The following is a 25,161-nucleotide window of genomic DNA, read 5'->3' as shown; positions in this document are numbered from 1 at the left end:
ATAATGTAATGTAATGTAATGTAATATAAATATAATGTAATGTAATGTAATGTAATGTAATGTAATGTAATATAATGTAATGTAATGTAATGTAATATAATATAATGTAATGTAATGTAATGTAATGTAATATAATATAATATAATATAATGTAATGTAATATAATATAATATAATATAATATAATATAATATAATGTAATGTAATGTAATGTAATGTAATAATATAATATAATGTAATGTAATGTAATGTAATATAATATAATATAATATAATATAATGTACTGTAATGTAATGTAATATAATATAATATAATGTAATATAATGTAATATAATGTAATGTAATGTAATGTAATATAATATAATATAATATAATATAATGTAATGTAATGTAATGTAATATAATATAATGTAATGTAATGTAATGTAATGTAATGTAATGTAAATGTAATATAATATAATATAATAATATAATATAATATAATGTAATGTAATGTAATGTAATGTAATATAATATAATAATAATGTAATGTAATGTAATGTAATGTAATATAATATAATATAATGTAATGTAATGTAATGTAATGTAATGTAATATAATATAATATAATATAATATAATATAATATAATATAATATACTGTAATGTAATGTGACCAATAGCGTCGCAGGACTGTCTACCTGCGCCTCAGCTCGGGCGGTGATTGGTCCACTGGCGGTGACGTCAGGACTAGCGCTGCTGGTGAAGGTTGCCAAGTTCAGATCCCGTCTGAGAGCGCTCCGAGGTGTAGAGACGGACAGACGGACAGACGGACACTGGACACTGGACACACTTACCGACTGTTACATTCCAGGTATGAACGGCTGCTGCTACACTGCCATGAAACTCACTTTAACTCTGACTGTTTCTCCAAAGGCTGGATGTTATGTTGGAGCGTGTTTTTCTGCCAGGGTTTTTTTTGACAGCTCATTTTCCACCAACATGTATCACTCACGTCAGCTTTACCCTCACCCCGTGGAAAGGAGACGTGAGACAACTGTTCTTTGAGGGAGATTTTTTTTTATTATATTATTATTATATTCCTTTATTGATCCCCATGGGGGAAATTCAAGTGTGGTGAGTTTGGTGACTTTAAAACTATCTGTAGCCTTACTACAGGAGAGGCTCCAGTCTGGTTATGATGATGTGCTGTCATTCACAGACTGATATGTAACAGAAGCTGCAGTTTGGAAGATCAGACACTGAAGTGATGGCTGGCATGACTTCTCCAACCATCCTCTGACTCAATATAATAATAAAGTCAAGTTTATACAGTATGGTCTGACATGAAGTGCATTTTTAGTTTTCACCCCTTATTTCTTCTTCCCTCTATTTTATTTCTCACTACTTTCTCTCTCTCACCCACACATACCGCCTCACCTCATCTGTCTGTGGGATCTAGTGAGCCAATCAACTAATAGGCTCACTTTAAGAGGAGATTTGTTATGCGTCATTGACACCAGCTGACCAATTAGACTGCTGCTAGAAATCTGTCTGTGTTTGCCATGCAGCCGGTGGATGCATAGAGTTGGTGGATCTAGGGCAGTGCAGTTTTGGATAGGTACTATGGCCAGCCCTCTGCCAGGCAGCAATGGTGTAGATTAGTCATTCCAATGTTAGTTTATGAGGTCGATGTATTATAATTTGCATGGAAATTTGTCTTAGGCTTCACAGACATGCATACACTTGAAAAAACTTCCTTCTTGGCTACATGAAATTAAAAAAAGTCCAAATAATGTGAGTAATAAGTGGGCCAAACAGTTGGGATGAAAGTGCTAAAATATTAACAATTACTACACATCGTAAATAGATATCGATAACAGGAAATCACAAAGGGCCTCTCAATTGCTCCCTGTGTTCATGCTTTTCAACACGTTTCTCTTGGCACGCAGGAGAGAGCACTTGCCGAGATCTGGGTTCTTCGTAGGGTCAACCGTTTGACATAATGAATCATTTTTTGTTGTTGTGCCAAATGTGGGAATGGAATTTTTCTTTTGCTGGCTCCAGCTTTTTATAGCTGTGTGTAAGAGACAATTAAAGCCATTAAGCTAACAAATGTTAGGAGTTAGTAAAAGGATTACTCTCCTTCAATAAGGTATTATACTGTATGAAATGTGATCCCAAACCTGGGCAGATGGATGTGAAAAATATTCTCAGCTTTGGTCTTCAGGCCAGATTTCAGATTCAGGAGAATCCGGTCTCCTTCAGCTCTGAAAGCTTTAAAAGATCAGATATGCAGCGATGCGCTTATCATAACAATGCCCTGAAAATAAGTAGATTAAAATCATTACAAAAAAGGGTAACAGGAATGCAGTCTGTTGACATGAGATAAGTTGCTGCTCTTAACTTGGCATCAGAATCTTCTCACAGGTTTGAAATCCACGTAGATTGTCTGCTGAGCTATAAAATAATAGTTGTAAATGCAAGATAAAAAAAGGGAGCCAACTTGTAACAGTGTTAGTTTATTATCTGCACTTTAGACACATGAGCCATCGAGTTAAGAGATAACAAGTGGATTTGACCAGACGTGTTCAAGAGCTCAGTTTGTTCAAGTTCTTAATGTGTGTGTGTGTGTGTGTGTGTGTGTGTGTGTGTGTGTGTGTGTGTGTGTGTGTGTGTGTGTGTGTGTGTGTGTGTGTGTGTTGTGTGTGTGTGTGTGTGTGTGTGTGTGTGTGTGTTTGTGTGTATGCAAGTGTTGCAAAAAGTTTTGACACCATTGCAAATTAAATTTCACACTCTAACACCGTAACCACATGTCATTTCGTCACGTTTAACTGTGGTCGTGTGTACATTTGTGTGTTTCTTCTGTCTTCTGCACATCACAGGAATGGGAAACCAGTGAGTACAGCGACTCTCTTTTGTGTAAAGAATGAATGCTGCATGTCAAATATTAGTGAAGGATGTGGTTTTGGTATTGTGCATCTCCCTATTTCCAACCTCTTTGATCCTTTTGCTTCTTGGGGTTTTATTTTGAGCAGCTTACCTTCACCCTTTGGCCAAAAGTCATGTCATCAGTTGACATGGCGGGGCTGATTTTGTCCGTCTACATTCTCATACAATACCTGCATGTGTCTCTCTCCTCTACTCTCCAGCATTTTGAAACTTGCCCATATTTGCCCCTACTTGTCTTAAACTTGAACCTTGTTCTGCTGTTTTTAGCATTTTCTTGACAGACCCCCTTGCTCAACTTTATCCTTAAAGCTCCAATTGATTAAAATAAGTTATTTGAAATGTAATATGAAGTTGCCTAATGTGAAACATATCCAGATGTTTGTGCGATTGATGTGAAATCCAAGTGTTTTTGAAGGAGATTTAGCTGCATGCTGGTATTTCCTGTCGATTTCTAAAATGAACACAACCAGTGACAAGCAAGGGTTGATGAATTCATAGATTTTAAATTACTTTGATGTTAAAAGGACTTTGATGTTCAATATCACACATTCTCAGTGCATGAATTATCATGAATCTCAATTAATCTCCATATGAGCGAGGTGAGATGCTACAAACAAGCAGTACGTGAAAGGTGTTCACTGTTTCTCCGGTTTCAGTGCTTCCTCCATATGGTCTTATGCTGTTGCAGTTATTTTTAGCCTCAAGGTTACTACTCTCTAAACAGATGTACCATAATGCCCTGTCTATATAATACTAAGGTTAGAGCTGCAGCTATTATTTTAATTATTTTAATTAATCCTTCTTGATGCATCTTTTCAATGAATCAAATCATTATTTTGTCTATAAAATGCTAAAAATGCTGACAAAAGCAAGCAAATCTTCACATTTAATAAGCTGCAATCAGCAAATGATTGATGCTTGCACTTAATAAATAATAAATTATGCACAATTACTACATTTATACATACATTACTACATATTTTTAGACAGTTAGTTTAAGCATTACCATCTCATAGTCCTCAATCTCGTGTCCAGACATTAGAAAGAATTTCAACATGACAGAACATCCAACAACTACCATATTCTTTGCACAGAAACTTTCATGTATTCTTTCGAATTATCAGACATTGATTAGTATGCATTGACCTACTCCAGACCTATCTCAATGAAAACATAAAAAAAATAAAAAAATCATGCTCGGTAATGGATCCTCGATTCTCAAAGAAAGAGGTCGGTGTCAAGTTGAAGATGTGCTGAGGAATAGAGTTACAGTCTAGTATGTATTGTTTGTTTGTCCCTACAGTAGGTATTAGAGTAACAGAGGCTCCATTACGGACAATTTACAGCTTTTAGATTGAACTTCCTCTTACTGGTTCCCCTAAGCACATGCCTTTGTGTGCTGTTTCATCATGCCAAGTTTAGAGATACTTCCTTTTACTTTGGTTGCTTTAAATGGTATGCAAAATGCAGTGGAGGAAATAATGAATGATATCAGTTTAAATGTTCAGCTGTACAATTTGTTCCTAGTACTTTTAGTGTCCTTGTTCAGTGAGTTTATATAAGATGCTGTATGTAGTGTATACCTGGTCAGGTTGTATTGTTTTTCACTGCTTGTTGTGTTTGATATGTATTTCTAATCCATATCCAATAACACACACCGGATGCTTATGTGTGGGTTTTTTTTTTCACTAAACATAACACTCTGCAGCCGACCATCGGAATGACCATAATGATTTCCACCTTACGTGCCACCTGCCGTTAGACATTAAAGCAATGTTGTCTCTCAGACACCGTAGCAGCTCCTTTGGGTTTCCATGGCAACATGTATGAAGCCGACTTCTGACATTAGCGAAGGCGGCGAGAAGGCAACCACGTTTCTGTGTGTGTGTGTGTTGTGTGTGTGTGTGTGTGTGTGTGTGTGTGTGTGTGTGTGTGTGTGTGTGTGTGTGTGTGTGTGTGTGTGTGTGTGTGTGTGTGTGTGTGTGTGTGTGTGTGTGTGCAGCAATCAGTGAATGCAGCTAGAAGAGGCCCTGTCCTAACAACATTTATTCTGAGGTAACAGAAGTGTTAAACCCACCCTAGTCTATTGCTTAATGCCACTCACTAATATTTCAGCATTAAAATTAGATGACTCTGAACTAATATGACTAGGATTAATTGTAGCATTATCTAAAGTCTTTAACAACATTGCTCTTGTGCAATCCGGAACAATACGTTGCATCATTTCACACAGACAGACTGTGAAGTTGCCAGGCAGGCAGCAGGAACAGAGGAGTGAGGCATGCTGATATGAACAGGGCTATTTTAGTCTTCCAGGTCTTGAGTTAAAGGCACTTTCTGGGTTTAGATGATGATGGCTGTGAAAGCAGGGTCCTCTGATCACTGCCGCTCGGGAGAGTGTGGTGTGAACAAACATCTGAATGTTAGCTTCTTCTGCAATAACATACGAGCAAGTGAGACAAAATAAGAATTACCAGTGTTTGTCTTTTCCTAACTCTTAAAGGAAAGGGGTGTTTTTATGCTTTACACCTTTTTATAGTTTGTGAAACTGCTTTTAATCACCTCTTGAGTATTACACATGATCGGTTAACATTACAGATAAGCATTTGAGTTTTGGCTCTTTGTAACATCTGTGCCTCCTCAGACAGAGGCTCATCTTAATTGTCACTCATATCATTGTAGGTTTAACAAGACCACTGTTACAACAAAGTAAGCACCAGGGTATGATGCAGCTTTTACAATGCTTGGTTGTGGTATAAAAAGGGAACAAATGTAAATTTGAACTCATTCTTCCACAGCAGCAGTCGGGATACTAGTGTGAAACTATAGTTTACTTATTACCCAAGTAGATAGTGGCCATGACTTTTAGCCCTCTCGGCCATAAATTCCATACTTGCTGATCATAAAGATTTTTGAACATGACAAAACTTTTCATAACATGTCAGAATATAAAAAAGTAAACCCATACATTTATACCAGATCTTCTGCACAGTCTGCCATGTTGAACATCCAAAGTAACAACATTGCAGCAACCACCCCAAACGTGCATAAACAACAATGACTCTGTATTTTCATATGACAATTTTTTCAGTATAATGGATGAAATGCAGCCGAAGCCTGTGGTCAATACCCGTGTTGTACAATCTGTTTTTTTGAGGAAGCAGGATTTACCGCATTCTTAAATCACCTGAGACACATGCTATTGTCTATGTAACAAAGCCGCCACATTTTTGTAACAGTCTGTTTGTAAATTTATTTCCTGATAAATTTAGGACAGTTCGTTGTCCAAACCTGAAAGAGAAGATATCCTTTTGGCTTCATGAGATTCGATTGTGCTTAACAATTAGTTCCTTCACTACCTTATGTGACAACACACACCCAAAGTGCTAATGCAAGCCCCAGCCATCAACCCAAAGAACAACATAATAATGCTCACACAACAATAGGACTGAACTCTAACTTGTGCCTTTTACACATGGTTAATATTGAGTATTTTAAATTGCCTCTGTCAGTATTTCCAGACATGACATCATGTATTCCATACTGTTAGTGTGTCATCACAAGTGGCAAACACTGTAGGACATAAAGAATGTTGTTAATCCAAGTCATAAAAAAATCTAAATGTTTATTCACTTTAACACAATCAACCATATAAGAAAGGTGAGTAGCACAATAAGTGCAGTGTTGTGTGTATTGCAGGTAGGGGATGGAAGATGTTAAACTGTTGGTATTAATGAGCTTCTACTCCTTATCCTCTTTTTCTTCACTAGCATTGTTTCTGACCGTAACACCAAGAAGATGCCACTGGGTGACGATTGCCATTCCTGGAAAAAGAAGACCACAGATGTGAAGGATCAGTATGACTTCAAAGAGATCCTGGGAACGTAAGTTTGTCAGTGCCAGCTGTTAAACCACTTGTGTTTCAGCTTTGTATGATGGCTTTTTCACACTCACATAACCTACCCATGCTTTGAATAAAGGGTGCGTGTTTTTGCATTTAACACAAATCATTTAACAGTTCTCTTAGATGGATAAAGCACATAACATTTGTATTTGTTTTGTTTCTGATACCAACACTTTATTTTTTTTGTATGAATTATCATGCAAGTATTTTGGCAGATTGCTGTGTCTTTGATAGATAGACCCCACATGGTAGGGATGGACTTGCCATGAATTTCTTACAGTGCAACAAGAGTCCTGACAAGGTTTTGCTGTATTTTGTTAATTTGTCAATGCTATACTATATTTATACTTATCTGCTCCTGATAGTTTCTCTAGATAAACAGCTTGATGCTTAATCGGACATAACAGGCTCTAATGGGAACCTGATGTGGTGCAAGCAGCACATATTTGGTAATTGTGTCAGTGCAAAGCCAACAGATAAGATAAGATAAGATAAGATAAGATAAGATAAGATAAGATAAGATAAGATAAGATAAGATAAGATAAGATAAGATAATCCTTTATTAGTCCCGCAGCGGGGAAATTTGCAGGCTTACAGCAGCATAGGGTAAAGTGCACACAAGAGACATAGTAGAAGAAAGACAAGATAAAAATAAAGATGAAATAAAAAACAAGTATTATAAATAAGCAATAAAAAACAGTAGAAAATCAACAATAACTGAAATATTATATTTACAGACAGAAAAAAACTATTATGGCTATAATTGCACAGTGTATTGTATTGCACGTGTCATGTGTCATGTGGTCTGTTGGGGCCCTGTCTCCCACCACCTCCACCGTATCCAGTGGACACCCCAGCACACTGCTGGCCTTCCTGACAAGTTTATTGAGTCTCTTCCTGTCAGCCGCTGAGATGCTGCTGCTCCAGCAGACCACTGCATAAAAAATGGCTGATGCCATCACAGAGTCAAAAAAGTCCTCAGGAGTGCTCCCTGCACTCCAAAGGACCTCAGTCTCCTCAGCAGATAGAGTCTGCTCTGACCCTTTTTGTAAAGTGCATTTGTATGATTAGTCCAGTCCAGTTTATTGTTCAAGTGAACACCCAGGTACTTATAAGATTGCACAATCTCAATGTCCTGTCCCTGGATGTTCACTGGTTCCGGAGGACAGTGTTTACCCCGGCAGAAGTCCACCACCAGCTCTTTGGTTTTACCAGAGTTGATCTGGAGGCGGTTCCGCCGGCACCATCCTATGAAGTAGCAACAATGCTGTTTTTCTCAGGCCATTTTTTGCAGCTTTTCCCAGTTTGGTAATTTCATGGTTCCTAATGGATTTGCTTTTGCCAATGTAGGTGGAGTGGCTGATGAGTTTGTTTTAAAGATTATCAGGTGGCACAGTGCAATTTGGTGCTGTGTTTGTTTTGGCATTAAATTGCACCTGCATTTTCATATCACCACTTATTACACAATTAGCGCAACAGCTATTTTTTTGTTTTAACTAAAACACATTAAGACTTCCACAATATCCCTTTAAAGCAATCAATACAATCTCTCCATGCTGGTTATCTATTTCCTTCAGATTCCTCATTTATCCAGTACAATTATGCTGAGTACAGGAGGAGTCCCAAGCACCATTACAAATTCTTGTGACATTTTTATACGGGCAAAACTCCAAACACCATTTTGTTGGTAATCAGAAGGAAATTTTCCATAAAATAAACAGGCTTATTTGGGTGTGGTCAGTGTATGCAGTCTAATGCGAATTAATACAATAACCCTGCAGTAGATCTTCAGTAATAGAATAGCACCGCAATATAATCTATGTGAAGCTTCTAATGCTCACTTTTGTTGACACTGTGTAATCAGAAACCTCTTGATTTATCTCTCCGACACAGTGTCAACAAACCATCCACAAAGCGTGATATTGACAGGCTGATGTTCTGCTCCCTGAAAGTAAATGATTGTAGACAGAACATCAGAGACACCTCTTAAGGAAATGCAGTTCACATTGAAACAGCTCCACTAATATTAAGCCTCATAAATTGCCACCACTGAAACAGGACTAACAAAAACTGACTTGATAAACTTGATGTACATGTTTACTTGTGTAATAAAGTCGTAATTCTAAAATATCTTTTCAATGGACATTACAAAGACAAAATACAGCTAGATCCAACTATTAAACAACAATTTACAAAAAATGGCTCAACACAGAGCAGCTCAACGTAAGAATGAGTTTTACATGACATCAGTTCCAACCTTGGACTCTAGCTTCTCATTCTTTCGTCAAATGTTTATGTCTGCATAGCTGACATTTGGGTGGGGGAAGGGCTGTTTTTGTACTGTGATGCATGAGTTTTATTTCTATTTTAAGGACAAGACTTTTTGCTGTGACAATCCTAATCTAGTTGTGTCTTAAACATATGCATTAATATTACATACATTCAGTCCCTTGGCAGAAGCAATTTGGACTCCAGTTTGCTCTCCAAGAACAAATTACTCTGAGAGTGCACTGCAGTTAAGTGTAACTTTTAATCCTCCTTCTCTGTTTTATGATCCTTAATCATGGGTGCTGAGTGTCATGAGGCAGGATGTTTATTCAAGGTGTCTCACTTGATGCACCTTTTACAAACACCCGCATCCTTGTTAGCCCAGGATTAAGATGTGTGAACACAAACCAAATCCAGGATTAAACCTAAGCGTGTATTGTGAGTTTAGGAAGTCATCCTTAGCCTCTTTAGTCACTGATCCACAGAGAGTAGAAAATACATTGCAAGCACCGAATGAAAATGACTCAAGTGACTTTCACAGTTACAGTTATAGCAACAAAAGTCTTGATGGAAACTTACAGTCTCTCTTGTCGGTATCTCTTCTGTAAACACTTTAATAAAGGACAAATCCCACTCAAAGGAAAAGCTGCAAAGGCTAAATTTGCAGGTGCGTTGACCAAAAAATGCATAATTATTTCAGATTTATGGGACTCATTTCTTAAAAACATATGCCTCAACAGAAATAAACTGCATTGGAAAGAGCAAGTGGTAATCAGTTTAAAGAACTTAATAAGGATGACTGAAATGACAATGCTGATATAATGCGGCTAGCTTCTGTAATTATGTTAGTTAGTTCTAACTTAAAGTCTGACTCATGAAATGTTTAGATCATTTTGCTAGCACCCTGTATATAAAAACACAAGTAGGATATTATATACAGGTAAATACTGTATAGCAGTATCAAGCCTCAGTGAAGTTGTATTAGTGTATAAGTACAACTAATGGGTGCATACATGAAAATGTTTGCCCTTCCTTTCAACCCTCTCTTTGTCATCCCTTCAGTCCTCCACCTGCCCCCGAGTTTGGTGCTGAGCTTGTTTATGGAGAGATCACCAGCTCACCGCATCACTCAGCTGTGCGCCACATTAATTCGCAATTGCTGGATTGTTGTCTTGGTAACAACAGGAGACACTTTCCATAATGGACTCAAACAGTCACTATGGAAACAAAGTTTTTGATTTGCTATTAATAATCCTCCAACGGCTGCATATGTGTGCGTTGTGCAAGAGATGAACTCACTCTCTCTTTTACAGGAAAATACAGAAAATATGACACACATGCAGATATTTCTCTATAAATGTGCTTATATTTATAGAGCCTCCTTCACTGATATTTCAACCATGAAGGAGATGTACTGTAGGTGCTACAAATATCCCCATCACTGAATAAAAACATGAGCGAATTCAAATCTTTCTGTGCCTCTGCAAACAAAGTATCAAATTGATTATTGTGTTTTGTGTTTAGATATTGTGATGGCAATAAGTTTAATTTCCACCACTGATGTAATAGATAGATTTTCAGATCATGTAATCATATGACTATGTACACTATTACAACACAACAAATAGTTCTTGCATTTGATTATTCCTTTCCAATGTCTGAGTTTAGTGACACAAATAGTAGTTATACAGGGACTTTAAACCAGATACTAGTGGTACTGAATCCCCAGCTGCTGTCACATGTTTTTGTAATTAAAACAGATGGGAATTAATAATGCACACACAGACAACGGCACTGCCACTGCAATCAACTCAAATCCTCTTTTGCCTTCCTTCTTTTCTCATTTCTACTTATGTTAAGCTATCCCCTCTCTCTCTCTCTCTCTCTCTTTCTCTCTTTCTCTCTTTCTCTCTCTCTCTCTCACTCTCAGTTATTTTTATTCTTGCTTTATTCACATGAATGTAACAAAGACCATATTGCCAGTAATAATGAGATTAAAAAGGAAAAGGTATTTTCATAAAATCAGTAAAATAGCAGAGACACTTTCTGTCTGTGTGTGTGTGTGTGTGTGTCTTTCTCTGTCCATCCCAGGCAAAAACTCTGTTGTCACAAATCCAGCTCCCCATCCCTCTCACCTGCTCTCTAGCTGTTCCCTGGTTTCACACTGTGTTTGTGTGGAACAGGGATCCCAGTGTGTCTTGCCTCCCTGTTCTTATTTTTAGCTGAATGTAAGCACTCACTTAACAGGGATCAGGATGCAACTAAGCATAGGGCCAGACCATTAATCCCCTGTCTGACTTATTTTCCATGAAAAATAGTATAATTTATATACTGTTACAGTTAAATTGTGGGTAACTTTAAAAACCTCTATGTCACAGTTATATGTCAGATTTTGACATATAATTGTAAAACACCTTTTTAGACTATGTCGCACATACACAAACATACCAACCCATCCAGACCTTCTTGTTTAGAAAGTTTGGCTTCTCTTGGCTTTATTTCAAATATTAATTTACCCTGCACTCTCCAGCATACGCATGCTTATAGATTCACCGGTCACTTATTTGCAAAAGTGATATTGATATTTTCAGTATTTTGCTGTAACTCTACTACATGACAGCACAAACTATTTTTAGAAATGCACCAATTCTTTCATGTCCATCTCAAACAACTCTACCAGCTCACAGTTCTATGCCAGATAGTCATTAGGAATTAATATGCTCTGAATCTGTAAGTCCTGTAGTATTGATTTAACATACCGGCGAATAAGTTATTAGAAATATTCTTAAATCCAATAAAACAAACAGAAGTTCTTTGTTTTGTTGTTGTTCATTTTTAGTTCAACTTTCCCACACTCGGCTGGCAGCTTCGAGGTTTCTCTCTACTGTTGACAAATTGCACAAATGGGGCCATGTTGCCTTTTCTGACATTTGAATGAATGCCAAGAGCAGCAAGGGGAAATTCTCTGCATTTTGAGCCCAGAATACATTGCTTAACTAAGAGGGTATAGAGGGAGGAAGTGAAGCGTAGGGGAGCGTGGTGTAATCATCTAAAATCATTAGGGCTGATGGATCGGCCCCCGCCTGTTTCTGTCACTCGTGTCGAACGGTGACCCAGCAGCCCCTGCGCTCGCTGGCCGTATGATCTGCTTATTGGCTACAATTGATTTGGAAAGAGTTGTGTCCGTGTTAACGTGTGGGTGAGGGTGAGACAACATTTGTTTTGGTTATGTTGTCCGTCTGTTTTTCCGGCACTGATGGTTCAGAGTTGTTCTGTATATCTCTCCTCTTTGTGTTCTCTTCTTCTATATGACCTTTGCCTTCAGTGTTCCCATCTCTCTCTCTCCACCTCTCTGAATGAACGCATAGCACCCATTCATCACACATCTTCTCTTTTTACAAAGCAAGTTATTTTTGATTAGACAGACTGAAGACCTCACATTAAAACCTTATTCAGGCATTTTTTGTGCGTCACGACTTCAGAGTGAGCTTTTTTTTTATCCATTTTCAGTTGAAAGTAGACCACAAAGATGAAATACCCATGGTTTTATTAGGTTGTAGTTTCATTACACACAAATGCTGATGTTTAAAATCTTGTATCTAGGATCCACACAGATTATTCTTGTTTTGTGATTCACAATTTATAGTCTGGGCTGGGACACAACCTTGTAGCCAAAGAGGAACCTTTTGCTCCACTTGTGGCCCGCACACTTGTGCCTCTCGGCTACATTACATGGGTTTTAATGCTAATTTACCACTCAAGCTTAAGGGCTCTTTGCTTCTGAGTGGAAAGGTTCAATAACGCAACACTCATCGGGGTGTATGTGTTTGTGTGTGCACTTTTGCTTGCAGGGGCATTAGTGAAAGTCTACAAATTGTGTGACAAGAGGTGAGGCTTTGACTCTGCCTTAATGTCAAATGCACTTGGATTAAAATATGACATGAAAAAATATTGCAGATACTGTATGTATAATTTGCCTAAGGTTTATTCTTCTCTCAGAGCTCTCTTTAAATTGGAACAATGCAACAAACATATTGGATACTTAATACAGCGAAATTTGTTTTTTGTCAATAAAGCTTATGCCAAGAGTTTTATGACACACTGTACAAACAGTCAGATGATTGATGTTTCCCATTAATAAACTGAGGTGCAAGACACAATAGCATGCAGTGAGTCCTAATGTTACTTATATATTTAGTGGAGAATTGTAATGCAACTATTACCTAATACCAATAAGATGCACCAAACGTATTCTTACTCTGAATCCCTATTGGTAAATTTAATTTGCTTCATTGCTGTGATGTCTATCTTCCTGACTTCCAGATGGTGAATAGGCACACAGCCTGTGACCACCGATCAATCTGTAACCACACTTTAATATCAGCATGCAATTCTATAATTTAGAGTCTGGAGAGTCCAGAGAAGGGGTTTGAGGTAATTTTAGTCCTGACCGACTTAATTTTATCAACTTTTATCTTCATTATTCAGTGATTGTGTGCTGAGTCAGAATCAAATTAATTTAAAATGATGATTAACAAAGTGGTCCCGACAAAAGGAAACAGCCACCTTTATAGAGCAGATGAGTCTCCCAGCATGAGAGCTGTCCCACTTCATCTATTTTTCATCTCTGTCTCTCTCTCTCTGCTTCTCTTTTGCTGTCTGTTTTCTAACTCTTCCTCTCTCCCCATGATTTAAATTATATTTATATCAAATATATATGTCATATTAATAGTATTCCTGGGATATCTCTTATTGCAATTTCGCTCATCTTTATCTTCCTTTAATCATGTCTCTGTTTCTCTATAAGTGTGTCCCACATGCACACTACTGGCCTCTCTAGAAATGAGTGAATAATTTCTCCTTTCCTTGCTTAGCTTCTCAATTGGTATAAGGTGTGATTGTGTCCAAGCTGTAGGATGATAATAGAGCTAAGAACTTCCTTCATCAAAGGGAAGGAGGTATACAAAGTGCCCTGCACCTCAAAGCACATGCAGGATAACATTTTACCATGTCTGCCCTTATAATTCTGTCTCCGCTATACATACTTTTGATTCAGTGCTCAGACATTATTTGTGCTCCAAAGGTGTGCAGAAACCATGAACCTTTTAAGGTACATTTTCAGCCAAGGCTACGTTACAAGAATATAAAATCAAGTCAGCTACTGATTCATTCTGAGACTAAATCACATTTATTCCGACACTTCACCATTCTTAGCAATTACAGTTTAACCTTTATTTTGAGAAATGACAACTTGAAACAACCCAATCCTGAAATCCTTCCCTGCTTATGGCACCCTCAGCCCTTCAGCCCTGCCCTGACCTAATTCAAACAGAAGCCTGCGTCTCAGCACGGCACAGCTCAGCATGGCATAGCCTGCAGTTTCTGGAATACATACATACACACACACACGCACACACACACACACACACACACACACACACACACACACACACACACACACACACACACACACACACACACACACACACACACACACACACATATGCCCAGTCCCACTGTCTGGCCCACTTATACATCTCCATCTGTTCACAGCAATATATCCCCTCTAACAATTTTAAGTACACTTGCAGGCTTGTCATGTACATCTTCCCACAGTCTTTCGCAATTCTCATAATCCCCTATTGCCCATACTCTCCTCATTACAAGCTGTCCACATATCAGAAAACTGGCTAAGGAAGACCCTTTTTTTTTTTTAATCACTGGTCCTAGAAATCCTTACGGAGGCAAGCTCTTTGCTTTGGAGCTAAAATACAATCTACTTTACGATTTGGATAGTGACGTTGTTTTTACATGTTTGTGTTTCAAAGCAGTTCCCCTCAGTAAGTGGAGTTAAGTTGCATTAATTGAGCCACTAAACAGCATAATTACCTGTATCTACCGCAGAACAACATCCTCCCCCCATTGGAAGCATGTTTTCCGGCCTGACATATTTTCAGTCAGTCATTTGCTCTGCTTTTAGCTCCATTTTCTCACAATATTTGTGTTTAGCTCACTAGATGTCCAGCATGCTTCAGCAGCTACTTGCTAAGTTGGTCTGTCTTTGGTGTTAGGCAGATAGTTTACAATTAGTTTTTCTGGGCTATTATGCTGAAAAGACTGGCCTATTCTGCTACTAGAAGCTGTATTGTAGAGAGCGTTAAGACGGAATGGCCATTACACCAATAACAATGAGCTAAACATGACTGAGAATTTGTGTAGAGAAACAGGGTTTGTACTAGAGCCTCTTTCTACTTAAAAAATTGTTCCCACCAAACAAACTTAACCTGTTTACTACAAGTTATGTGACCTATCCTGAGTGGTCAGGATACTTCAAACGTGTTTTTACAATGTATAAAATTGCGTAACACAACCAAGCTTTACGTACTTACAAATCAAATAGTTAAGCACTAGAAAAATTGTAAGTCATTCCCAGCTTTTGATTTACAAATGGATAGAAATGTTTGTGACGTAGGTTGGGGAGGAAGAGTTGGAGGAATATTGGAAGTCCAGTGTCACTGTCGCCATTGCCAAACTCCACACTTAAACTGGAAATGGATGGATGGGTGATTATTCTCTGTGGGTTTATATAAATCATTTAATCCATTGTTGATACAACAATATGTATCATAGCAGCTTTAAGATCTCACCTTTTCACTAAGGGATCCAAACAGAATTATCATGTTCTTAGAATAATATATACAGTATATTAATCTAGCTTCTAGTGCTTGCTTACACTAAGTTGTTATGCATTGTGTTGATTTTCCGATCAGGAGAGCGATTGTGGTTTGGTTTTGTAGATATTTGGAGGGCCCACAGAGCAAAGATGGTCTTTTATGTGTCAGGGCCAGAATCACAGTTGGGTATCTCTCAGCTCTGATTGGACCAGATGGTCCTCCCCTATGTCTCTCTGACCTTTCCACAGTTACCATTTTGTCATCTGCTTACATACTTTCTTGACCAAGCAGGACTCCATTTGTTGGAGTTTGAGAAATTCGGGATTTATAGGAAAAAAAGAACATGGCAGGAAGGTCTGTAGTCTCAAAACACCAGAGCATAAGAGGAATGCCTCATTGTTTGTTTTATAATTAAATCAGCAATGATATTATTTGAGTTTACTTTAACACGGCATGTGTACTGTGCATGTTTGCATTGGCACAGACACCTATGTAACCCAGTAGATGGTAACAAAGGATAAAAATGTTTTATAAAAAGAGAAGAGACTGTTACAGCATAAAGAGAGTGGGTCCTGTAAAAAGACAAAGTAGGTTGATCTTGTCTTGTGATAATTGCAGTAAGTAAAAGTGTGTCAGTAATATGTTTACGGTCTTGGAAATAATCAGAGCTCTGCTGGTTTTTATTTGTGTGGTTGTAACTACGGCATCTTATAATGGTCGCTAGTACATATTTGTATTTATGTTTTGTGCCTGTGTGTTTGTGAGCACAAATGCGTGCCTGATATCATGTGAGATTCTACTTCCTTGTTTATGAATTCCTTTGATGCACTGAGTGAGGCATCGTGGGATACACACATGAAAGAGTTCCTTGCAGTGACAGAAACTAAGCAACGCAAAGTCTGTATTTTAAGCAAGCAGCTCACTCAGAGACAGAAATGAGGGATGTAATAGGGAGGGAGTGAATTAACTATGCTAATATTATACTCTGTTTGAGGCTCGGGACATTTACATTTTGTTGCTGCCTCTCTATATTTAAACATTTGTGTAACGTATTTGCACAGTGAATTTGTGAGAACACGCCCTACTGTTTAGATAGTGTCAGTAAGCATGTCTTTATTGAGGGTTTAGTGGCTAATAGCTGGCAAGTGGTACTGTATGTGTGTGCGCGTGCGTGTGTGCGTGTGTGCGTGTGTGTGTATCCTCTTCCTGGACATATCCCATGGTGAAGATAAGAATGTCCTGCTAGGAACAGGAACAGCTCGGCAAACAGAGTTGTTTACCTCATAATCCAGTTGAAACCTTCGCAAGGATTAAACTCTTAGCAAACTCACTACTCAGCATCCATCAAATATTCATCACATTTATGCCCTTCATATTTTCTGGACCTGCACTGTGTAAGCGCCAGGGTTGAAATTGACTTTTGTTTGGGTTTTTTTCCCAACTAGAAGTTTAATTTTTGCCATAATCAACTAACCTCGATCCCACAGCTGGACACAGGCATCTTCTACCGTTCAATCCTTATTGTAGTAATGTTGTGGCTCTCCACAATATAGACTGTTTAAAGGCACTTGGATGAGTGAGCAGATGAGAGAAGGGACGGCGCTTAAGCGTGGAAGAGTTGTCTTCAACAGTGTTTTTCCCCTCGTAAACGTTTATCAGTTTCTTTGTTCTAAAATTGATATCAAACCTAACATTGAGCATGATTATATTCCCGCTCCTTTTCATTGTGCCAATGAAAATCTTTCTCATCTCGGCATGAGCTGTTGTTGTAAGCCAGGGGCATTGGCAGTAGAACTAAGCAGACCACTGCGAGCCAAAAGCTTAATATAATTATTGCTATCACGCACAGAATAAACATCATCATGGGCGAAAGGGCCTTGTTTTATGGAGTGTACCGCATAGTCCACAATGTACAGAATTCACTTGTTTTAAATGGTGTTGTGTTTGAAATTGTTGCTCAACACAATGAAAATGCTACCCTGCAGGTCACTGACATTCAGAAAGAAGGAAGTATTTTGCAGTGCCATTTGATGACAGGAAGTCGGGTGTAAAAATACTTTTGTTTTTGACTAACAGAGATTGTCTGAAGTCAAGCTGAACAAGGGTCATTGTTTCACTGACTGTAATTAGGGGAATAATTAAAAATGTCAGTGTGTCCATACTTCACAAGATAACTATGTGCAGCTGGAAAGAACTGGACAGTGGGACGATTCATAGTCAAAAAACACATTAGTGTTCTCAGATTTTCCCAATGTTTGTGTGAACCACTGTTTGACACATCCCCAGAGCCGGTTTGGAGCATGGAGAATGTCAACTAAATCCTCCAGATGATACAGAGGAATTTGCAGCACTGACAAGCTCCTCCACACATCTGGATTTCTGCCAAAGCTAATGGCCTTTCTGTGACAGTTTTACATTCTTGTTGAGATGTGAATACAACTCCTCGCTCCCTAGATAATTGTTACTTTGATCAGCAAAGGGGTTCAGTGTTCTGTTGGCTTTGAGCTTTTTAGGTTAATGTCACCCAAGAAGTTGTATGTAGGTCAATCTGGATAAAGTATGTTAAGGATCCAGAGATTAAATCTATTTATGAGTACTGTAAGAAAGATGCAGTTAACTATTAGTAGTTTTTAAATACTAGTTGCAATGTTCACTACTTTTGTAACTAGTGTATGTTTTGCCATACCAAATATTGGGTTGGGACCCATTGTTTCAGCTTTAACCGAGTTAGTTAGTTGCCCGCAATAAACTAGATGACCCTTTATCTGTGAGTGTAGGCTCTTTATTTCTTTTGTCCTTTCCTCGACCATGCAATCGCTAAACTGTTCTAGATTAAGAGCAATGCTCGCTGCCACTTTCCAAGTCTAGATGTACGACATTAAAAATGGAATCATCAAATCCACCTTAGTCGTTTGGTCATGAAGCCAATGTAAATATAGCAGCACCAAGATAAACATTTACAAGTCAGAAGGTGCATGCTGCGTGCTTGGTGCACTTTCAGAAAATACACACTTCCAGGGTCTGACTGAGGAAACAAGACCATTTCCAGTTAAAAGCTGAAAAACAGGTTTGTAGAACAAATATGAGTTGCGTTGAAGCAGTCGAACACTCTGAGGAGCAAAACATCAATCAGGTTGTAGTATTCAGGTTTGATCATATTGTGTGAAACACCTGTACAGTTGAGTCATGGGAAGAAGAAAATCATTAAAGTACAGTTTAGTGTTTCTAACAAATGTTGGCCCAAGAGATTTTAAGCATGATTTTTCTGGACAGCAGTGGCTTCACACTGAAGAGGGTGGTGTTTATAGAGGAGTTGTGTTCTATAGGTCATCCAGTTTCTTTTGTGATCACTGTGGCATGGAACCATGCAGTTCTTCCTTGTTGGCCTAGCTGATAAAGTATCTACAAACCTAGTGACTGGATGATTATGGTTTCTCTCTGCCCACACATACGGCTATATGTGGCTGAGGAGATACCGCCACCACCACCACCACCCCCCCACAGCCACCCCCTCCAAACACACATACAGTTTAATGACGTAATTGCAGGATGTTTTTAAATTAAGCAGTTTGCTAAAGTACACCAGTAGCTAGTGGTGTAAGGTTGTCTTGTCTTTGTGTCTTTGTATGATTCCCAATGATAACGCAAGAGACTGCAGGACCTTTAACTTTCTTTCAACCTTCCTACCACATCGAGGAGACAGAGACGTGTTTGAAGATGTTGACTCTGCCAGCATTTATTGGCAGCACTGTTAGTATATCGATTAGATAACAGCCCGTTCCAAAACAAACATTTGTTCACCATTGGCTGATGAAGAGTGAATTACTGCATGGTAGGAAAACATAAGGGGAAATATGAGTAAGATCTGATGTGCATCTATTGAGCAGTTAAATAGAGACAAAGAGTGTTAACTTCCTGCAGTTAAGTGCATTTTGTGACAGCATTGCCTCAGTTCTATAAATGTACTGTGCTGCACATTTATATCACAAACGTAGAACTGAACTAATAAACTCAAATAGATTTGGCCTTGACTGCAAGCAAACAACAGTCTTGAGTTGTCTGGTGAAGTGAATGCTTACAAGTCGTAAACATGACAATCTTTCCCGTCAGTGTGTGAAAGCTCTTCCTTTATATTTGGTAGCTTTTGAATTATTACCAAATGTCAAATGGTGGTCATACAAATCAAAATGATATTGCGTTATGGTAAAGCCTACAGTTTACTTCATCAGAGAATGATATTTAGTATTTATTTAGTAATCTGTAAATGCAACATAGATTGGATGAATAATCATCACAACATAAACATTTAAAGCGATTGAGTGTTATTTCCACTAACATACCATAGACACAATGTTGCCTAATCTTACAGGGACTTGATAAATACCACTCCAACTGTAGACCTTAATTATCCATTAAAGAACTGCATGGAGAAATAAGTTTGTCACACCAAAACACAAAACATAAGACAATAAGAAACTTACACTGTAGCTTCTTTAGCTGCTTTACCTTCAACAGCAGCATTTCTTTCACACTTTGCTCACAGTTGACTTATTCAGTATTCCTATAAATGATATTTCCTACTTCCTTCTTTGCAGTTGTGTTACCCACAATTTCATTCAAAACCTGAAATTGTGGGTTGGGTTTCCACGTAGTTTCTGTTCAGCTTTGGATCTGAGTCAATAAATCTCTGGACCTCGTCCAAAACGCAAGAGTTTGTAAGAAATGTCTGCCTCTGCTGTTTAATGGGTCATGGGAAAATGCTAAAAAAAAAAATAATTCTACTTTGAGTTCTGTTGCTTAACTTGTTTTCCATTATTGATTTTAGTTGGCAGGGATACACATGGAGTGAAAAGGAGGAAGAAATGTAGATGTTTATTGTAAAAGGTGGCAGGGCTTGAAGCCGTGCATACTTCATAATGTCACAATCTAGCATAAGACTGTTTTATCTGTGCACATATGACAACATGCAGTAGTAGATGAATAAATATACGTTAAAATGCCTAGTAATTGATAATGTTACTACTAGTTCTAAAATGTACTTAAATTGAATAATGCATGGAGCTAGCTGCTCTGTTATGTTCATGGTTATTATATATCTGAACCTAGCTATGATGAACTGTATGATCCATACATACATTTATGTACAGCACAAAACTAAGCTGACACCTTTTCAGTTGTATTACTAACTTAAACATCAGCGAAGTTTGTGAAAAGAAAGAGAAAGAAAGAGGTCTGTTACCACACAGGATGTTACACAGAATCATAATGTGGCTATCCAGTATCAGCATCACATTAGTGAAACATTTAAATTAAAAACAGTTTTGGGCCAATATCAGAAATTTGTCACCAAGATAAACCTCAGCATTTGATATTGGTGCTTCGAAATCATCTCACTAAGTTGTCCCTTCTCCAAAAATTGACTCAGCAGCAACCCAAAGACTTCAGTGGGAGGCTGAAGTTAAAAATAAACACAATCTGGCATTAGCAGGCTCGAATTTCTGCAAGCACTTAGATGTAAGTAGCCAAGTTATCACGAAAGTTTGGCCAATTTAACATGAAAGCAGGAGTTTCCTTTTTTTCTCTCCACAATCTCACAGATGCATGTGAAGAGCTCTGCACACGAAGATGAATGGACGGATGTCTGACCAACTGACCTGTGTGTTTGTGTTTCAGGGGAGCTTTCTCTGAGGTGGTCCTGGCTGAGGAGAAGAGGACCCAGAGATTGGTGGCAATCAAGTGTATCCCCAAAAAGGCTTTAGAAGGCAAGGAAAACAGCATTGAGAATGAGATAGCCGTCTTGCACAAGTAAGTTGACCCTATATTTCTTTAATAATCTACAAAACATGATGTGCAATGCCATATAAAATATATATGTATTTTTAAGCCAATCGGTATTGTACCACAAACCTTACATGTTTGCCGATTATTGCCGAGCATTAGCATGCATCCGAAATACGAGCCACAAAGGTGGTACATTTTAACTTACTGTATCTCCATTACTACATAATTTAAGTTGTGTCACATTACTAGATATCACATGTTGTACATAATATATATTGTAGTAATAGGTGCATCTAAAATGCATCATATTGAGCTTTATCACCGTAAGACTTTGATCCATATATTTGGATTCATATATTCAGTGAAGAAAGGGCCAGTTCACTCAAATGACTGAAAACAAAACACACCTATTGGTATCTAACCATCTGGTAGAAAATTCAAGACCAACTTGTATTTCAGGAAACAATGTCCTGGTTAGTCAGGAAATAAACAGACCTCACTGTGAAGTGTATTCATTGGAACTAGTTAAGTAAAGGCTAGTGCACTTGCTTTATGGGCTCCTCGGAAGACAAACTTTTATTTGCTTATTTAACTAAGCAACTTTCATAGGAATGAACTGCCTCCGACGCTTTATCCAGTTGTTTTTATGCATCCATGGGATTAACCTGATCTGCAGTTTCTGGAAAAAAAGTTACTGCAATGGTTTGTGTACGTGTAATTATTCAATGCTGTGACCATCGTTACGATAAACACAAGAGTATTCACCTCCCTTTTATTGTTTTGCAAAATGTTTTTTGTAATTTGGATGAAGCAACCCTTTAACTTAAGCACACCCAACAATAAAACAACAATATATCACTCAACTTATTTAGTATTATCAACTTAAAGATCACTGTGCCATACAATTTATTCTGTGATTTGCCCTAAACACCTCAAAAAAACGTAACTGTTGTTTCTAGACTCATCGTGTTGCAAATATAAGTGGTTTTGCTTGTAGTACAGAGTCATATGCCAGGTGCATTCACGCCTCCAAAATCTAGCACACATGATTCCTCTTCATCAAATGCATGCACACGTTTCTCTCTACCTGTTTTTTTTTTACATAAAGACAAAGGCAAGTGACAATAACACTCCTTGTAATTGTGGAGCGGTTCGAACGTACTTTCTTCAGATGTGGTGAAAATGACTGATCTACATTGCGTCCCAAGTTATTTTTAGAGCTCTTGTTGCCTGGGTTACAGGAGACACAACTCCAGCCAATATACAGCTATGATCCGTCCTGAGGTGAGGCTGGTGGAATGAGAGAGACGGGGGTTTGTTAGCAGTTACAGTTTTAAAAAATGAAGTAAATTTGGCTTGAAAATCATTGTTCGCTTGCTTTGCCTGAAGTTTGTGTAGACTCAGTTTCATTACTCATTTTAACACATTGTCCTGAACTCCCCCTCAGTTCACAGAGCACGTCTGACTGACAGTCCGCGGTTTGACTGAGTTGTATTTTCTTAAAGCTGCATTAATCAATATTTTCATTTTAATGGTGGGTCAAATGACTACACTTAATGTGAGAGGCGTGGCTCATAGTGATAAACCTACAGAGATTGATCACCCGACGCTGAAGTCACCCTCAGCTCTGCAATCTTTTAGACCATTGTTTTGATTTTTACGGTTCACAATGTTACTGTTTGGATTCAGTCTCACTGCTCTCATCTGTAACCATTTGTAATACAAAATAGTGTTTTATCTTAGCTTTTCTTTTGGTTTGCAGGAAATCATCGGATGGAAGCTATATTTCCTCCTTTTAGATTATTCATTCCAGTTAAAGGTGTTATCACAGCCAGTTATTGGAAAAGAAAGCAAAGCCAAACTAACAATAATTTCAAAGTATAATCCTACTTTTGTCTGAACAATGTACAATAGTGCCATATAATGAGACCGTCTACTCTTTTATTCCTCCCTACAACACTGAATTTTCAGTGACGTAAACTTGCTCTCTTGTTTTTGACCACATGAGACAGTTGGCACCTAAAAATGTTCTTCTGTAATAAACATGCTGAGATTTTCATATACTGCTATTGTAGCCACGTGATTTCATCCAATTTGTTAGCTGGCTGTTCATCCTCTTCACATTTTATCTAGACCAAATATTTACTCAAACACAGACATGTACTAATCCAGTGACTAATCACATTACATGACTAACTCATTTGTAGCACTGCCAGAGGGGTTTGGTGTGAAGTTACTACTTTGAAAAGACGTATTAACATGAAATGTCAAATGGGTCTTATGGCCAGCCCACTCAGCGACCTGGAAAATACATCATAGAATAAAAATTGTCTCACAGCTGTGAGAAAATACAAAAGCAAATATAAGCGAAAAAACTCGAAGAAGAATTAATATTATTCCAGAGGACCTGAGGCTGTGTTTAAATACATTTGTAATCTTTGTTATTATTTGAGAAACCAAACAGAATATGGATTAAAGATTCAGTAGATCTGCCAATTTTACCCGGATGTCTGATGTAGTCATTAATAGCTGCAGAGCTTGTACCTCTGTCCTCCAATTCCCTGACTTCTATGTTGAGATGACTCACCAGCTCTCAATAGACATTTCAGCTTTCTGACAATCACCATGACCACTGTCCACCATGAGTTCATCACAAACACACCTGCACAGAACTTCAAATGAAATGCACCTCTACTGCACGTATTTTACCTTCTGTAACTATTTGTAAGTGCACACTTCAACGCACACAATTTACATGTGTCCGCTCACTCTGCAGGTTTAATCCATCATTCATCCTTCACTGGGTCCATCTCTCCTTCCACACTGAGCTAAGCAGATGAATGAGGGTGTCCATGTATTGTTACAATCTGGATAAGAGTCATTGGCGTAATCCAGCATGAGCTCATGCTGACTCGTACTGTACACAGTTACCTCTGGTACAGCTCAGGCACATGGCTTTGTGTTGTCTTTGTCCTCCTACCTTCAAGCACACATTCATAGTCCAGATATTGAAGAGAGAAGAGAGAATGATTAAGATCATTTTATGAAAAGAAATGTAGTTTGTTAGACCTCAAGGCTACATATACTGTGTTGTGGTGAGAGGCACTGAATGTAAACAAAACTTTTGTTTGTTACCTTTATATTGAGAGTATTTAAGTTGTCAAAAGGTACGTATACATGGGTCTGGGGCTGGGTATCATCTGACTTTTTCTCATTCTAATTCTGATATGATACCTGAGTTCTGGCATGATAACAAAACAATACGTTTCCCCATACTGTGCCTGACTTTTTGAAATACAAACATGTTTTTCACTAAACAAGCCACACTAAACACAAGCAACAGTAAATACCTGATGGAAGATTAAGTAAACTACATTATGAACACTTTTTGGCTTATACCAAAAAAAGTAGTGAGGTTTAAAACCAAGGTGAAACAGCTAGTAAAAACATATCTTTTTTAAAACGAAAAGAAAGGTTTAAACAGACATAACACCCTCTTGTATCCTAAAATTGTTGTTTTGTGGTGCAAAAAGACCCTTACATCCCCCTAGTTTACAATAAAAAAGGTCCTCTTGTGAAGAGCAAATCTTAGAAAAGGCTTCCAG

The 25,161-nt window shown here is 38.0% G+C and overlaps 1 protein-coding gene across 2 annotated transcripts in view; it reads left to right on the top strand.

Moving 5' to 3' along the window:
• The first annotated feature begins 783 nt into the window (after positions 1-783).
• Positions 784-25,161, top strand: part of camk1b (calcium/calmodulin-dependent protein kinase Ib) — a 32,774-nt gene continuing 8,396 nt past the window's right edge. Inside the window, exons 1-3 of one of the 2 annotated variants that reach the window (XM_054616289.1) lie at positions 784-851; positions 6,700-6,813; positions 21,449-21,580. In XM_054616289.1, the coding sequence (XP_054472264.1) occupies positions 6,728-6,813; positions 21,449-21,580 (218 nt within the window). In that variant the 5' untranslated portion in view covers positions 784-851; positions 6,700-6,727. Of the gene's footprint in view, positions 852-2,850; positions 2,876-6,699; positions 6,814-21,448; positions 21,581-25,161 lie in introns of those variants that run through there. The other variant, XM_054616287.1, reaches the window with a different exon arrangement.

Source organism: Anoplopoma fimbria, chromosome 17 (genome assembly GCF_027596085.1).
Source record: "Anoplopoma fimbria isolate UVic2021 breed Golden Eagle Sablefish chromosome 17, Afim_UVic_2022, whole genome shotgun sequence".
Lineage (NCBI taxonomy): Eukaryota > Metazoa > Chordata > Actinopteri > Perciformes > Anoplopomatidae > Anoplopoma > Anoplopoma fimbria.
The sequence above is the reverse complement of the archived record's forward strand: the minus strand, read 5'-3'. Positions and strand labels throughout refer to the sequence as shown.